Source organism: Stegastes partitus, unplaced genomic scaffold (genome assembly GCF_000690725.1).
Source record: "Stegastes partitus isolate 25-593 unplaced genomic scaffold, Stegastes_partitus-1.0.2 Scaffold367, whole genome shotgun sequence".
In the NCBI taxonomy this organism is placed as follows: Eukaryota; Metazoa; Chordata; class Actinopteri; family Pomacentridae; genus Stegastes; species Stegastes partitus.
The window spans coordinates 32,470-49,449 of record NW_007578098.1 but is presented as its reverse complement, the minus strand read 5'-3'; the positions used below and the strand labels follow the sequence as shown (position 1 = coordinate 49,449).

At 44.1% G+C, this 16,980-nt stretch overlaps 1 protein-coding gene across 1 annotated transcript in view; it reads left to right on the top strand.

The window, feature by feature from the left end:
- Nucleotides 1-15,584, top strand: part of sorbs1 (sorbin and SH3 domain containing 1) — a 37,938-nt gene extending 22,354 nt beyond the window's left edge. Inside the window, exons 16-28 of the mRNA XM_008284619.1 lie at nucleotides 949-1,127; nucleotides 3,138-4,592; nucleotides 5,724-5,788; nucleotides 5,976-6,146; nucleotides 6,742-6,788; nucleotides 7,152-7,266; nucleotides 7,508-7,633; nucleotides 7,742-7,936; nucleotides 8,155-8,676; nucleotides 9,333-9,428; nucleotides 11,424-11,611; nucleotides 11,737-11,843; nucleotides 12,195-15,584. Coding sequence (XP_008282841.1) covers nucleotides 949-1,127; nucleotides 3,138-4,592; nucleotides 5,724-5,788; nucleotides 5,976-6,146; nucleotides 6,742-6,788; nucleotides 7,152-7,266; nucleotides 7,508-7,633; nucleotides 7,742-7,936; nucleotides 8,155-8,676; nucleotides 9,333-9,428; nucleotides 11,424-11,611; nucleotides 11,737-11,843; nucleotides 12,195-12,262 — 3,334 coding nt within the window. The 3' untranslated portion in view covers nucleotides 12,263-15,584. The remainder of the gene's footprint in view (nucleotides 1-948; nucleotides 1,128-3,137; nucleotides 4,593-5,723; nucleotides 5,789-5,975; nucleotides 6,147-6,741; nucleotides 6,789-7,151; nucleotides 7,267-7,507; nucleotides 7,634-7,741; nucleotides 7,937-8,154; nucleotides 8,677-9,332; nucleotides 9,429-11,423; nucleotides 11,612-11,736; nucleotides 11,844-12,194) is intronic.
- Nucleotides 15,585-16,980: the final 1,396 nt, after the last annotated feature.

Below are 16,980 nucleotides of genomic sequence, written 5' to 3'. Positions count from 1 at the left end.
AACTCAGAATTAGAGTCATCATGATGCAACAGTGCATGCTCAATAACAGGCGTTTTGAAGGCCCTCCTCATCATTCCAGATAAATAAACATCACTCTTGTGCTGCTGCTACTGCGTCTCTCTCAGGCTTCACACTGGCATTTGATTTCACTAGAACTTTCCTGAGAGATTATTTTAGGTCCTGCATGGCTCCTGTACTGTACGTTTCCCTTTCAAGCGTTTACATAAATTCTTGTAAGTAACCGAGAGCTAACGTGATTTAATAGATCCCTACAGTCATCAGTGCACACGTTTTTCTAATAGCCATGAAAGAGCTTCTTGTTGAGGTAGTGAACAAGGAGAGTAATGTATCCATACATTTGTGCAGGCGTGTAACACTCTGACTTGGCAAAATTTCAGATGTTGAGCACATTTTGGAAAATGTTTTCCCCTTTCTACTAACACTAGTAAAAAGGTTTTGTGAGAGGTTTTATTTCCCTTACTGGAGCCTCTGTCTGGTTAATGGCCATGTTTTTTTAGTCCCGACAGAGGAGCAGTGTCAGTAACACATGACAGCACGTGAAGGAGAGTAAACCTGAGAGTTGTACAGGTGCATGGCAGGGCCTGATGCACCATGTGGGAATGTTCAGAGAATATTTATAGAAATCTGTCCTGCTGGCCCCTCTGGAATGCCAAGATATCTGTTGTAGCCACTGTCTTCCCTCAGCATCAGCCTCTAAATTCTGCACTTTTTTCCAGAAGATTGGCTTTTTCTGTCTCTGATTATTTTGCTTCCCACAAGTCTGCAGAGACAGGAATTACCGCGAGATATGCTAAATAAGAACCATATGACAGCACATTAACCAATTTGTGCGCCTCTGTTTATCATAAAAAAACTGCAACACAACTCCTCTGAATGAATTTGACTGTGTTTAATTAGCTGTCTGCGTTCCTCTGTTTTGCCATCTAGCTCCTCGAGCAAGTCTGGACACAGCGAGGTGGAGAAGGACAGTGGATCATCCACGGGTGAGCCTGCGGCTCCAGAATGCGACCGCCATGTTTACAAGAGTGTCCTGGAGGGCGGCGACATTCCCTTACAAGGTCTACGGGCTCTAAACAAGCGCCATGGAAGCTCCTCCTCCTCTAAAGGTAGGATACCCGCCACTTTACATATGTGGCCAGTAAAATGGAAGGTGTGTGTATGTGGACGTGGTAGACAGTAACAGCAGGCCATTAAAGGCCTTTCCTGCTGAGACAGAACCAACGAGTTACAGACACTGATGTTGGACCATTCAAATTGTCAGACAGGGATACATGTGTTTCTGTTTACTTTTCTGTTGGAATTCACACATTTTCTTTGCTACCAGACCTCACAGCATTGGCCAATCACCTCACAGCATTCATTCCCTCAACAGCTTTTGATTTATTATTGATGCCATGGATGTTTTCATGAAACGTGTACTGGCCATCTGCTTTAAAAAACTCATCCAGGGAGTGAGGTTGTCTTGTTAAGTCGATGGAAGCTAACCTTGGGGATTTTTGTCCCCCCTCTTGCTCCAGTTGTGAGTCGCCAGTCACTAGGCAGGCTTAGGGCAAGACTCCAGAGTGATCCAGTGCCAGGGAGCGGAGGGCCAGGGAGGGGATGGATGAGGAGGTATAAGCGAGATAAACAGCGCTCTGCTCTTTACAACCCGGCCAGACAGGGCTGAGATAAACAGGAGGGACACAGAGGGTGGGCAGGCATGAGGAAGTCAGCTGTCAGTGTGAGGTCAGGAGCTGGAATGCCTGCGCACATGGCCAGGGAGAGAAACACTGGGGGAGGAGAGAAGAGGAGATGTAAGGAAGAGAAAGGAAGGGACAGTGTGACCCAGCACATGTCGTTACAATTGGGAAGACACAAACAGTCACTCTGGAAACTGCCCTCCCCAGTTAAAGTTTGGTATAGTCACTACAATACTAACTGTTGTATTAACTAACATAAATATTGCAAGGGCAGAATTATGTATGTATATATAAAGGTAGTTTTGTTTTTTCCCCCATTTGAATTGTATTACCGTGCAGTAAATGAATTTGGCTCTCCAGTCAACTGACTAGCATGCACCTCCATTAGTCTCCTGCCAGAGGCACCACCTTGATCATTACTCTTCATGACACAGAAGTTAGTGTCGACAAGTTCTAAGAAATAGCCAAATGCGCGAAACCGAACACTTCATCATGTGTTTCTGTCTTGTGCTCAAGAAACAAAAAATATCTGTATTTCTTCGTGCCGTAAAGAACTGAGCCTCCTCCAGGGATTTTCAGACGCCAGAATAGTAACTGTTTCCTTGCCATGGATATAATATCAAGTCGGCTTCCTCAGTGTGTGTTTTTTCTGGCAGATATGACTGCAACAGATTGGTCACTCATGCTACAGACGTGCCTCGCAGCATGTGAAAGTGTTGTGTCATTTCCCAGTGCCATCTGCAGTGCTGTCACAAGCATACTATAGCCAGGAACTGACATGAGTATTTATCAGAGGTTTTTGACACTCGTGTTTTACCGGGTAGGTTGACTCAGGATACGTATAAAGTTTTACAACCGTGTAGGGGAGCAGTGGATTCACAGCAATGCCAGCAGCCATTTATCACCCCAGCCGTTTGCCTATAATTGCTAAAATTAGAGGAGATTTGTGGAGGAGGTGAATGCAGTGGGAGGACATTTCACTACTAACATGAATACATAATGGATAAAAGATTTGAATTTTTTTTTTGTTTTGGTTTGTTTTTAAATTTTACAATTCTGCAGTCATTGTTAAGGATTCCTATATAACCTCCAACATCACATAACATTCATGGTATATTTCTATTTTAATACTTTTTTTCTCCTCTGATATGTTGCTGTTTACTGTGATATTGATAATATAAGAAGCTGTTAGACAGTACATTTCCCCTGGTTCCATTTTTACAAAGCATATTTCTCCACTGCAGTACCATGCTGTTTGTATAACAGTCATCTATTACTTGATGCACAGTGCATCAAGTCTGCTTCCTCTTCTCATCTACTTTGATGGAACTTTAGAACTTTAGAAATGTGCCTGACTGTTTTAGTGTGTATGTGTGTAAACCTGTGACCATTGTAATCTAATATGTTGTTTATTCTGTTGTCCTGCATGCTTGCCAGTGGATTATAAAGGTGGGAATGGCTATATAATTTCACCCTGCTCCTCTGTAAATAGTCGATCGGTTCTTGCCAGTAATGCAATAGGTAACCAGTGTAAGACTAAGAAGTCCCTATCTGCTGCCAAAGCCTGCATACCCCAAATCCTGCCCTCTAAGTTCAAGCCCAAGCTGCTGCCACCCAGTGGCGACGGTCAGGAGAGCAGGACTAGAGTTGTCAGGCACCCAAAGGCCCACAGCTGTGAGGATCTCTACACAGGGCCATGTGACACAGACTGTGCTGGAGCAGAGGAAAGGGAGAGTGAGCAACATTCAGACTTCAGTGAGTGTGCTGATGGTCTCAGGAATGTTTCCCCTGCAATCAGAAGGAGCACCTCTGAGTTTTCCAGCCTGTACAGGACCATGCATCACATCCAGAGGCCCAGCTCAGCTGGCTGCAGCCCCCATGGCAGTGTTCGCAGCTTGGCCTCTCTTTTTGAGAAGGCAAAGGCAGAGGAGGGTGAGAGGTCAGAGGGCGGGGGTGGCATTCCACGGGATGCTGTGTCGTCACGGGTCAATGAGTTTGAAATGATCATCCAGCGGTCCAGCTCTGCTCCCAGCCGCTCCTCCTCCCTGCCCACCCTGCACTCCAGCCACAACCACAACCACAGCCCCAGCCACAGCCCTGCCCATCTCTACATGGCGTCTGCAGTGTCAGCGGAGTCCCTTTTGGTTGCCGATGCCACACAGACAGATGTCTGCTCCCTAGTGGAGACTGAGGGTAAAAGCTCTGCAGAGGAGGCCTTGTCCCCAGACAGTGTGACTGTGGAGGAGGCTGCTTCCTCCTCAGAGGACGGAAATAACGTCAGGACTGACTCCCCCTGCAACACCGAGGCCGAAGTTGAGCAGATCTTCAGTAAAAATTCACAAGAACTGATCCACCAAAATGTCAGTGGATCAAAGAGTCCCTCAGTGCTGCTTACAGCTTCCCCTCCACAGCACAACCACCTCCACCACCACCACCACCACCACCTGCTGCACCACTTGAACCATCAACTCCTCCTCAAACCCAGCAAATGCAAAGGCTCCTGCCCAGCCTCCTACACCCGCTTCACCACCATCCTCAGGCATGAAAGGCAGCAGGCAACAACCCAACAGGAGAGGCCACCAGCTTCAGAGAAGAAGACCACACTGCCCGGAAACCTTTTCCTCATGGGCCCTGCTCCCTTCCGGTTGAGGAAGAACCTGCAGTCCAGCCAAACTCGAAGGACACTGTTAGCCACCAAGGTAGCAATGGGCACCCAGAGGCCCAGCAGCCTGTCCCCTGAGCTAAGACCTCTCATCCCACAGCGCTTATCCTCCCTGGAGGTCCTGGAGAGGCTGAGTAACGGGGAGGGAAGCAACACTGACCACCTGAGTAACGGGCAGGGCTTGGACGCCAACGGGAACCTACTGCAGCCGCTGGCAGCTCACCGCAGAGGTGGCTATCTCCATCCCTTCACCACTGTCACCATCCTCCCTCCTCCCTCTGTGGTCACTCATCTATCTCGACTCTATCTTCACCTTGTGTCCCTTTTCTCCACAAAGCAATGCCGCCACCCTCCATCTGTAGTCTGTGTGGTGTGTTTACAAAGTGACAGGGAATCCTCCATCTCATTCTGAGTGTGCTGTTTGGTGCTCTGCCATTTCACTGTGAATGAATATGATCCCACAAACGCATCAAAACACTTCAGTGACTGTAGGAGGTTCAGGAAGCTTTTGGTAATGTATATATTCCCTGGACATCAGATTTGAGTTGTATGCATGAGTGCTAGAGGCTGCATAAGCATTACATCAAGTATTTTATTCCATCATTGCGATGTTGTGACAAGGCAGTAACTTTGAATGCCTTAACTTGTAATATATACCTGTACCACATAATACTACAATCACTGAATTCATTTGTAATGTTTAAGCAGGATATTTGTGTTAAAACATTGCATACGGTTTCTCAAATTGATGTCCTATCGTGCCCATTTTTGTATTCTTTCTGCTTTTTGGGACTGTTCACATCTATCATTTTTCATTCCAGGATGATTCCTGCTTTGACTTTTGTTTTTTATGTAACAGAAGAAGCATCAGGCACAAACCTGAAACATTAATAGCTGTTTCTTGTGGCCCTCACTGGGACACAGAATGAAACATCTATGGGGAGCAAATTAAGTAATGATAAAGTAAAACTTAAAATAATGGATGCTGGTTGGTCGATCAACATCAGTGAAACCATGATCATGTTTTGTTTTTTTTGTTTTTTGCCAGGATACAGTAGGTGTCATATTTTCTTTCTTGCATTTGTTTTTCATGAACACATATTGGCTCATTCTGTGTTCATTCCTATGTGCATGCAGGATTACATTTGGCTTTTTCTTTTATGTGAGTGTGTGCTCTTTGTTTTTAGTGATGCAAAAATGATGGTGTTCATTTAAAGCATGCGTTGTTATATTTAATGTATATATTTATGATTTTGTTCACTGGAATTGAAAATGTTTTTGTTCTTTATTTCATTAGTTTGCCTTGAGGTTGTCAGTGGAAAAAGTGTAGCAGCAGATTCACCTCTGTGTTTCTGTTTCAGACTCGTCCCCAGCTCATGGAGAAAGCCAGGATGAAGTACTGAGGAGGCGTCATGGGGACAAAGAGGTGAATTTTCTTTAAATTTAAGCAAAACGTGTTAATTCAACCTCCCAAAGGGCAGCATTGAGAGCTGTGTAATGAAGGAGTGACATATATGTCATACATAACAAAAAAAAAATGTGTCGCATGAATAAATGAGTCGAGGAGACCCATATCTAGAGGGGACAAACAGCTCTCTTTGGTTTCCTGGCAGAAAATCTTGGAGGAGCAGCGGCGGCTGAAGCGGGAACAGGAAGAGGCTGATACAGCATCGAGGCGACACACGAGCATTGTCCCGACACACCACCAGTTCATCACCAATGAGCGTTTCGGAGACCTGCTTAACATCACAGATAACGCAGAGAAACGGAAATCAGGCGTAGAGGTACAATACAGGGCTGTGTCTTATCCTACTATAAGCAGGAAGAAAGATGGCAGCGTGCGTGTGACTCCCTTTGTGTGTGAGTCAGGTTGTGTACGAGAGTGTGACGTGCTTGTCAGCAGGATCTCTGCAGAAGCAGATGGCTTTTTCGTCTGGGTCAAAAATTCAGGGGGTGAGAGAAGTGACAGAGGACAAAATATGAGTCGAGTTTGTCACATTTTGACGTCAGTTACAAATTCACACTGTCGATGTTACTGGTGTTAGTTACACCCTTTGCTAAAGTGCGCCTTCTCTCTTAGCCAGACCGTTTTACAATAAATAACACACAGTAGCTTAAAACTGAGCATGCTTCAGAGGTCAGGTAACCTAGTCGGTCACAAGCGCAACATTCCTGTCATTGGTAGAATATTTATGTTCAAAGCGGGCACTCAAAGGACAACTCGGACAGATTTACAGCTCACAACAAAGTCTAGAAAAACCTCTGAGTCTTTAGTCTTTAGGAAAACTTTCACCAACTCAGTACGATGACATGAATAACGCTTTTGCAGGTGTAGCCTTAAAATAAGTGTCACCCAATTTCTTCTTTATATCCACACAGAGAACTCCAGCCATGGCTCGCTTTGACTTCAGAGCAGAATCTCTAAAGTAAGTAGAAATCATCAGACTTTGTGTACAAACATGGTGGACAAGATAAAATTAAGGCCCTATAATTAATAGCAGTCCAGTGCAGCATCTATATATATAGTATTATATGTATATATCAGCTTTAGACTTTGCTAAAGGACTTCTAGGGTCACTGCAAGATATCACAGTTGAGGTAACCAATTTCTAAAGAATGGTGCCAAAAAACATCTGACAATTGCAGGAAATTACTGTTTAGAACAGCAGGAAAGTGGTAGTGGTACAGCGTAAGTGTTCCTAGAATGTGAAATGATGCTGCATATCCCACCCATCTGACTTGCTTTTTCCATTAGGTGAGAAACTAATCTGTCAACATATTTTGTTAAGGGAATTACCATTTCAGAAGGGAGACATTGTGTACATCATTCGACAAGTGGATCAAAACTGGTACGAGGGCGAGCATCATGGAAGAGTTGGTATTTTCCCTCGAAGCTACGTTGAGGTATGTTCAGTCTGTCTATTCTTTTACTCCCAGTAAAATTTCAAGAACAGCTAATAGCAGACACTGCTGTTCAATAATACATTCAACTGTAATTCCCTTCTTTTTGATAGTGATTCAGAAATAGCGTCTTTGTCTTTCCCACCTACCTTTTGCTTTTTTGTTGTTGAGCTGTTGCAGGTCAAGTCCAGTCATTTTGTATTTGCTTGATCAGTCAGTTTTTGCCATTTGTCTTCCTACACAGCTCCTTCCTCCGACAGAGAAAGCACAGCCAAAGAAAAGTGCCCCGGTGCAGGTGTTGGAATATGGAGAGGCTGTCGCCCGCTTCAACTTCAATGGAGACACAGTGGTGGAAATGTCCTTCAGAAAGGTGAGGATTGGGAATTAGTCATTACAAACTTAGTCAGACTTTTTTGTTTTCATTTTCACATCGACATGTTTATTATGAATGCTCTGAACCTACTTTGTGTGCGTTTAGGGAGAGAGGATCACACTGATTCGCAGAGTTGATGAGAACTGGTATGAAGGCAAAATCTCAGGCACCAATCGCCAAGGCATCTTCCCCGTCACCTACGTAGAAGTGCACAAACGACCCCGCGTCAAAAACGGGGTTGAGTACCCCGACCCCCCCATCAGCCAGTCGCCACAGCGCAGCACCAACGCTTCTCCTCAGGTAAGAACTCAACCAAACTCAGATGTAGTGCAGGGTAACCTACATTTTTATTAGTAGTCCCTTCTGTGTTTACCTTGACACCCACCTTTTAATTTGTTTTATCCACTCAATTTGTCTCCTCTTTCATTTCCTTTTCCTTTCTCTGATCCCCTCCTCCTCCTCCTCCTCTCTCTGCCTCCATCTTTTTTCTCCTCCCACGACCCTGTTGCGATAAAAAGCTGTATCGTAATCGTCTGACCACTTCCCCCCTGCCTCTCCCTCGCTCCCCCCGCCGCTCTGTGTCCCCTGAGGTCCACGCTATCTCCTCTGAGTGGATCTCCCTGACCGTGGGAGGTGGGAGTCCTCCTGCCGCCCCCACCCCTCCCCTGCCGCCGCTGCCCACCGTGTCCTACCGCTGCGGCGAGTACCTGCCCCCGCCTTTCTCTGCCAGCCCCGTGCCTCCCATCAGCGGCAGCCCATACTGCATCTCCCCCATGGCCTCCCCATCTGCCTCCCCTCTGCCCCCGCCATACCCGCCCAGACCCAGCTCCGCCACTCCTTTCCTCACATTCACCCCACCTCAGGGAGAGGACTTCCTGCTCTCCCCTCCCTCCCCACATCTGTCACGCAGCGTCAGCCCTTGCGGCGGGCCGGTGCTGGAGGGCTGGCTGAGGGGGGAGAAGGAGTTGACAGAGGGGGAAGGCGCAGAGGGGGACAGGGGCCGTGGAGCCCCGGGCAGCAGGCAGAATAGCCCTGCAGAGGTATCTTCTGCATGGTGTGTGGTGTTGCATCTCAGGCTCACTCTGGAACATGGGCTTCTGGCCACAGTTTGATTCTTGCAGTAGATGTTTTTGAAGTAGTGAAGCAGACATTCATGTGTAAAAATACAGACGAGTAGATTTGACCTGGAGTTGATTTAAGCCTTATGGAGAAATGATCTGCTGGTTTAGTAAAGACAGAGTGGTCACATTGCTTACACCTGCATGTGGTGTGTGCGCTACTAACACGCAAATGTTTTACAGTGTTTGAGTGTTTATATAGTGAGTTTCACATTTCCCAACTGCGAAGGACCAAGAGGAGATATTGTGCCTGTATTTCCAGGATTGATCTGAGATCTCACGTTACTTCGTCTTCATAAAATTCAGCATATGGTTGCATGTTGTTGCCGTTCCACGCAGAGGTGTGATAACTGAGATGCCACTAGAGGTTGGAAGTTTATTTAGGACAGTGACACTTTTATTAGTGAGTATTTATAGGTTTCACGTGTTGGCTTCTGTTTCAAAAGCTGTTGCGAGGTTGAAATTTCTACCTAAAGGGAAACGCGACCCGACTGCCTCTGAAGTGTAATAATATTTACAGGTAAATAATCTCCAAAGAAAAGCTCTAATTTTGAAACGTCGGTGCTGATGTGTTGCAGTTTGTGAAGAATGAGGCCGACCATCACGGACGGAGCTCCAGAAGCCCCGTGATGCTGTTTGACATCCACGATAACAACAACGTTAACTCGTTTGCGGTAAGGTGGTAGAATGTTTCTGTGGAACTCCACTGCTCTGTTGCTTGTTATGTGACTTCATCGTGCATTGAACTTTTGAAACAAATCACACTCAAAGATCCATTTTACTCACATCATCTTTAACTTTCATCATGTCTTCTATAGTTGTGCTACATGTTTGACATGTGAGATAACAAAGAGCTTTTTTTTCAGTTTAATATTTTGGGAAAAATAATGATTTGCATCTTTATTGCTGAAAGTTAAATGAACAGGTTCATATTCCTTTAATCTTTTCATGATCAGTCTGAAGCTGGAGCCAGGTAATTAGTTTAGCATACAGCCTGAAAATAGGGGAACAGCTTGCTCAGCTTTGTCTGAAGCTAATAAAATTCACCAACCAGCAACTCTGAAGCACCGCTAATTAACGTTAGCATTCTATCTTAGAGAAGCACTTTACGCGGCTGTGTGCTGCATATTTTCTTAATAGGGTGCAGTGATGTGCTGAGGAATACTACGAAGTGAGATTAATGGGTTAGCAGGTATGTTGAGCCTAAAGTCTAAGTTTCAGTGTCAGGAAGGGCTACAAGCTGCTCTGGAGGAGGTAATGTTCAGTCGTTGGTATTTTCCATCAGCTGTAAGAGGCATCTCTCTTTCACCAATTTGTTTTCTGATGATTTTCTTTGAGCAATACAGATTTTCAGCTGAGTGAATACCTGATATCTGCAAACCTCTTGATCCGTAGATAAGTAGTCCCACTGAATGAAGCCATGCAGTGACAGTAGGCAAACTGTATGTGATGCAGAAAATGCATAAATAGCTTTTTATGTTTGGCCTTATTTGCAGCCCAGTCCGTTTTACGCTGCTGACCTTGCAGCAAATAGAGCGCAGATTAGAAAATTAGTCTATTGGTGTTTATCACAGATAGTAATTAATCAATAATGAAAACAATAGTTTCACTTTGATTTAGCCAAAAATTAAAGCGATTTGCACGCATCTTTCATTATGCACTTCTTGAGTATCATATTCAAATACATGAAGTTGAAAGTTTCAGAGCTCTAATGTGCAGCCGTCATGTTAGAAATAAGCACTGAGAGTCATTGAGTGTATATACAATATGCAGCAGGCAAGCAGGCGACTTGTCCATTTTTTTGCAGATGAAGAGTGAAATAATATGTCAAAGACTCATCTTTTATGGGAGCAGAGACCAGAGCTTGGAGAAGGAAACCTGGGTTAACAAAGAAAGTTGTGATACCCATTATCTCCGGCTCACACACAGGAAGCCCAGCTATGGTGAACTTGGCTTACAGTACAACTCAAGGGTGTCTTTGTGTCTATGCTATGACATATTGAGATGTAAAACCTTTTTTTTTTTAGTCAGCAAGCTCAGGCTTCTCTATCTAGCTTTATCATGAGCCATTTTTCTCATTTTCAAGTGGCATCATCTCATCAATCTGCATCTAAAAACACCTCGGATTTTTTGTTTGTTTGTTTGTGTATAAAGTTAACTTTGCTTTCACCTCTTTTCGTAAAGCTAAGCTAACCCGCTACTGGCTCCATCTTCAAACTGAAATTACAGATGTAAACGTATAATCAAACCTATCATCCAGCTTTCAGCAAGAAGGCAAATAAGAGCGCTACCTAAAATGTTGAACTATTCCTTTAAGCTGTACATCTCCACTTCCCTTTAATACTGCACGCTCATACTGACTAGTATCCTGTAAAAGTGAACTAATATCTCATGTTTCCTGTCTACATGCTCCCACTCTGGTGTCCTGCCTTTTCATGCCTCTTCTCCCGGGCTCCGCCAACATCCCTTCACTTTTCCTCCTGGCTTTTAACGGATCGCTTCCTTTACTTCCTTGCTACTTACTGGACCCACCTTCCTGTCTTCGCCCTCCCTCCCTCCCTCTTTAACTCGTCACCTCCCCTCCCCTCCTTCAACTTCACCTCGGCCTCCTCCGGGACTCTCGGTGTGCCCGCTGTCTGTCTCTCTCTGACGACTACTACCACTACTAGGAGGCAGTGTGTAATGAGATCTTGAATATAGCTGAGACCTCGGTGAGGTACTGCAGCACCCTGTCCCACCACCATAATGACTCTGTCCTCAGACTGCACCCCCACCCCAGTAAACAATCTCTCATCATTTCCCAGCAACCCCAGTCCCACAGCAGCAGCCCGGAGCCGAGTCGTCTCAGCTGTGGAATGTGAGTAAGATCTGTTTCAGTTTCAGTTTTACCGTTTTTTTTTTTATATACTTCCAGGCAGCATTCACATATTGTGTCCCCTCTGCTTTGCACATTTGCCAACTTATCTCTTTGTGCTGTTCCAGTTTCCAGGCTTTGTACAGTTATGTTCCGCAGAATGACGACGAGCTGGAGCTGCAGGAGGGAGATCTCGTCAGCGTCATGGAGAAGTGCGATGACGGCTGGTTCGTCGGTATGTGCCGCGGGCCTCAAGATAGATTCCTCAGAGCTGCAGTCACACTCACTGTGTCGCATTAATCCATATAGGGTTTCTGCAAAATGACAGCAAAGGACTGCACGCGTGCAATGTGCATGCTCAGGGCTCCTGGAGAAGTAGAGTTATCTCCACTGTGTCACATTATTATTCCATATAGGATATCTAAAGAAGGACTGAATGCAATGTACATGTGCAGGCCTTTTACAGAATTTTAAATAAAGCTCAAAGGGGTTATTTTTGTGCTTAATCTGGGGTCACATTAACCTTTAATGTTAGAGACAATCTGTTTCCTTTCATCTCTCTAATCAATGTTCTTTTTCTCCACAGGTACGTCAAAGAGGACAAAACAGTTTGGGACTTTCCCTGGGAATTACGTGAAGGAGGTGAAACTGTAAAGATATCTAATCTGGCTGTAACACATGGTTGCCTGTCAAGCTTGGGAAGTCATTACTACCGCGCATGGCTGTTGGTTAGAATAGTCATTTAGCCAGGCGAATGTGTTTTGTCTGGGAAAGTGATCAGTTCGGCCTGAGGTATGTCAAACTGCACGAGGCGACGACGGGGACAGCTCACTGGCCAAACCTCAGTACGGTGTACACCTTGGTCACACGTTACACACTTCTTGACAGAATTCGTCCGTCTCCACACGAGGAATTTCTCTGTGAAAACCTTCCACAAATTAGCTTTTGTTGTACAAATCCTAGCTTCCATTTTCTCCATGTAATTTAACAAGTGTTTACGTAGCACCTCAGCGTAGAGGCCGGCAGCAGAGCAGTGTATGGATCAAAGAGTGGATCTTATTACATGAACTGGACCTTGAAGGAGTCGGAATGTATTTTTATGTGTTGGAGCTGTTTGTCATGAGCTACCTTTCAGGAGCAGAGGTGTTACACATGATTGGCAAAAAAGTGAAGCAAACCACACATCTAAAAAAAAATAAAGAAATCCAAACCTTTTGATTTTGCTTCTAAGTAAAATTTTAAGTGTTTGGATCAACTTACGATGTGAAATTAAATGTCATTGACTAGAAAGAAATCTGTTTAAAATCAGAGCCCTTTTGAGTTTAAATATATTACGCCCTGTGTACGAAGCGCCTTTAGAAACTGGTCCGACATACCTGTTTTGCTTTCTTTTGCATTTTCTGAATAATTGTTAAATCAGTGTTGCATTCACAACTCAGTGTAGCCCAGATGCTTTAGATACCAGTTCAGTATTGCCTTGATTTTCTATCCAAAGGTTGTTCTACAGAAGTTATTAGCACAGTCCTGTGCATGACTAGAAACACTGAAGTGTTGATGTGTGCTCTTAGCTTCTCTTTTCCTCAGTTACCACATGGATCGTGTTGCATGTCTCATAAAAGTGAAGCGAAACTGTGTATACGCACACCTTATATTTTCAGAGACAATGTATTTGTCCTTTTTATACCTCCTTTGTCGAAACAGAAGTAAACTGTGTTTGCTGAAGCCTCTAAGGTAGCTGGTGGTAGACGCCTGGCTTCAGCCCAACCTTTGGACAGGCGTGGTAGCACTTAACTTCCTATTTGGTCATTTAGGAAGATCCCACCTAACACGATAATAGCAGATTAATCAGCGATGACCAAAAGCTATTTGATGTTTTAAACGAAAGCCGACAAGGTGTCTTAGAATATTATCATAGTGATTTTTAAACGCATATTGAGATTTTAACCATGCCCTTACTGACGAGACTGTATATGTACATGTAAATGCCTACAGAAAACTTTAAGAGGCCTTCCAAGTATGGCTACATATTTTCATATGTAATGACTTTAAGGTGAGCATCAGTACAGCATGCACCGTAAAATCAGTAAGAGTCTGACAAATCAGACCGGAGCATGAAACACTATCAGCCACCACCTCAATATCTGCACCTTCAGCTTAAAGAAAACAGAAGTAATGACAGGGTTAATGCTGCTCTTTGAACTTCAATAGCACCCTGATGGGAGATTACTTTCAATTCTGCTATCAAAACATCAGAGCCGTCTTCCTGCGAGTACAGAGCTCCCACATCTCCAGCACCGCCAGATCCTATAACAGACCCCACATGTCAGAATACATCGTCCACACACACACACACACACACACATAGAAAGATGATAGCTATTGTTTTTCTTGGCTTATTTCTTTTTTCTCATCAAATTCCTCGTTGTCATCAGTCTCTGCACTTTGCTCATCAATCCTTGGCAGAGCTGTCAAGTAGTAATTCTTTGTGCTTGTTATGACCTGCGCAGAGCAGCGGATGGGTATAGTTTGTAAGGCAATTGCAAAGAAAAGTGTTTGAAAGTAAGTTGCTTTGAAGCTCCGAGAAGCTGTGTGCAAAGATTATGATCATCGTTTCCCTGCTGATACAATTCTAAGATACTGTTGCCAGACTATCAGTGGTCCTGTCTTTCTGTTTAGCTCTTTATGACTGCCTGAGTACACAAAATCTGAAGCATAATGTGAATTATAGAAATATAAGACAGTGAGACTCATAGATGTAGACGTGTACGTTCACTGTGTCTTTGTTTTTGCACCTGAATGTATTAGCTGCAGTCGTGCAGTGATGATAAACATTGACCACATATATGAAGTGTAACAACTGATGAGTTAATTTAACCAAATTCAGTACAATCAGTGTTTCATCCTCTGACGTTTGCTGTCAAATCAGGCTTTTCTTCCTGTTCAGATCACCACTGACTATTTTTGCCAACATCAGCGAGGGAATATTTTCTCAGCAAGATAAAACACGTAATATAATACACTGCATTGTGGGTTTGCCTGTATAGCACTGATATGATGTTCACGTATTTTGTTCCACCACAGAAGCATGTTTTTTCTTCTTCCCTCCACTGCTGGCTAAACATTTTTTTGTTCCTCTGTAACTGCAGCTCCTCATGAATGTGTTGACTGTTTGGGAGTCTGTTGACCTGTAGCCTCGTTAAAATAGTTTTTCTTCCATGACGGAACAAAAGGGAGAGAGGTTTGCTCTGTCTCAAACACACTATACAGCAGGCAAATAATCAGTCGTTCTAACGCGGAGCAAATCCTGCTTCTGTGATTTCTGTGCTCCTTAAAACATCACAGGATGTATGAATGTATGAATATATGAATGTGGTGCAGGCAGTGTACACATAATATGTAAAAAAAAAAAAAAACAATAGTACGGCACAGAAGGATTGTAAATATGTAAAATAAAAAATAGACTGCGAGCGATGAGAGTGTCACATCGAGCTCTCTGTCCCTTGCGGTGGTTTATTTGCCTGAAGGATTTTTGGCAAAGCACAGAGTGGAGCGTTACTGAGCACAGAAAGTTTGATGCATACGAACATTACGCTGCCATTTGTGAGAATCATAATGCCTTATGTTAGACGCAAAATCGTGCCTCATTTTCATTACATTTTTTTGTCACTGAAATGTATCCATGACATATTTAATGTAACCATGGTTTTCCCGTTAGTCCTAGTCTCCACGTTGGGGAGAACATTTACTAAGAACTTGTCTGTTACTGTACAAGTACCTAAAAGTGTGACACGATGCTTCAACATAATGATTAATAATCATAAGAATGGACTGGTTTGATAAGACGCACAACCTGCAACAGGTTTGGTTTGTTTGCTTCAATTTGCAGTGCTGTTACATTGACAATATTAAAATAAAGATACTATACACTGCTGTGACTTCGGTATTATGCAATATTTAATAAACCATTTAAACCATTTGCTGTGTTACCTGTTGTGATTTCTGGCAAAGTTCTGAACGATAGCAGAGGTAGAGTTATTGCTGCATTTAAGCCTATTTCGGTGCATTAGTCATCTGTGATTTTAACACTCAGTGATGGAGCCAGACAGTTTTTATAGAGGTGGACAGGCTGAGAACATTACTCACACTGAGGTGGCACAGAAAGTGATATCTCGTTAATATTTTAGACTGCATGGCAAACTGCTGTGCGCCAAAAAAATGTCTTTTTTTCCACCATCTACTTTCATCATTTGCTTGTGCAGGCATGACTGCCATGTAGACCCGCGAGGACTCTTAGAATAAATGTTTTTATGCAACCCTGGAACAGCTGCTTTAAGTTCTGCTCTTCTAATTGTTAATATTAAATCACATTATGGTAAGGATATAGCTCCAGTTCTATGAGTGTGGCTCCTAGTCTCTGCTCCTGAATAGAGAGGACTGGTGGTGACATAAAGCTTTCTTAGCACTTTCAAACTTTGCGAGTGAAATGGTTTTAAAGGCTGTGGAGTGCAGCCAAAGGTAGAGCTGTTTGCCACTCAGTTGTCAGTTTGTTATCTGATTATCTTTTTCTTTTTTTTCTTCTCGATGTAGCACCTTGTTTAGGCTCAGTGCTGGATTTAGGTATGTGCAACGTTGGCAGGCAGCCAGGGTGGCATCTTGCCGGCACAAGGCGCCGACACAGAAATATTCAGAATGGTGACATTTGCACAGTTTTCCATGACACATTTGCACATCCGTTCAGCACTACGTCACTGTGTGGGCCAGTTAACAATAGCAAAGACGGGTGCTCTGATTCTGGTTTGAGAGGGAGACGGGCTGCTACCGGCTCTCCAGTTCAGAAGTATGATGTCAGTAGGGGAAGTTGTAGGTTAATGCCACCACAGGTCGCCCCGATATAGAGTTAGCTGGGGAATCTCATGAAAAGGTTTGCCTCTAACTTTGTACAATGCAATCAGTCACACTACAAAATGCTACCAACCATTGGCTATACTCGCCTTATCCTGCAGAATATCATGATGGGCTGGAGCCTTTCCCAGCTGACATGGGGCAAAGTAAACCCTGGACAGGACAGGACACCAACACAGGCAGACAGACAGACAACCAAGCACACTCACAATCGCATCGCATGAATGTCTTTGGACTGTACCCAGAGAAAGCCCACACAGGCAGAGGAAGGCCCCAGTCGACCTCCTAGCTGTGAGGCAACAGTGCTAACCTTCACCACAGTTCAACCCAGAACGCCACCGTACAAACCACAATCCATTCAGAGCACTGTGACTGCAGCTTCACAGACAAAGCGTTGCATTTTTTCTGGTTTGTGCAAAAAATTGTTAAGACTAACATGAAAACCAGTGTTCAAACCAACAAGGTGGATT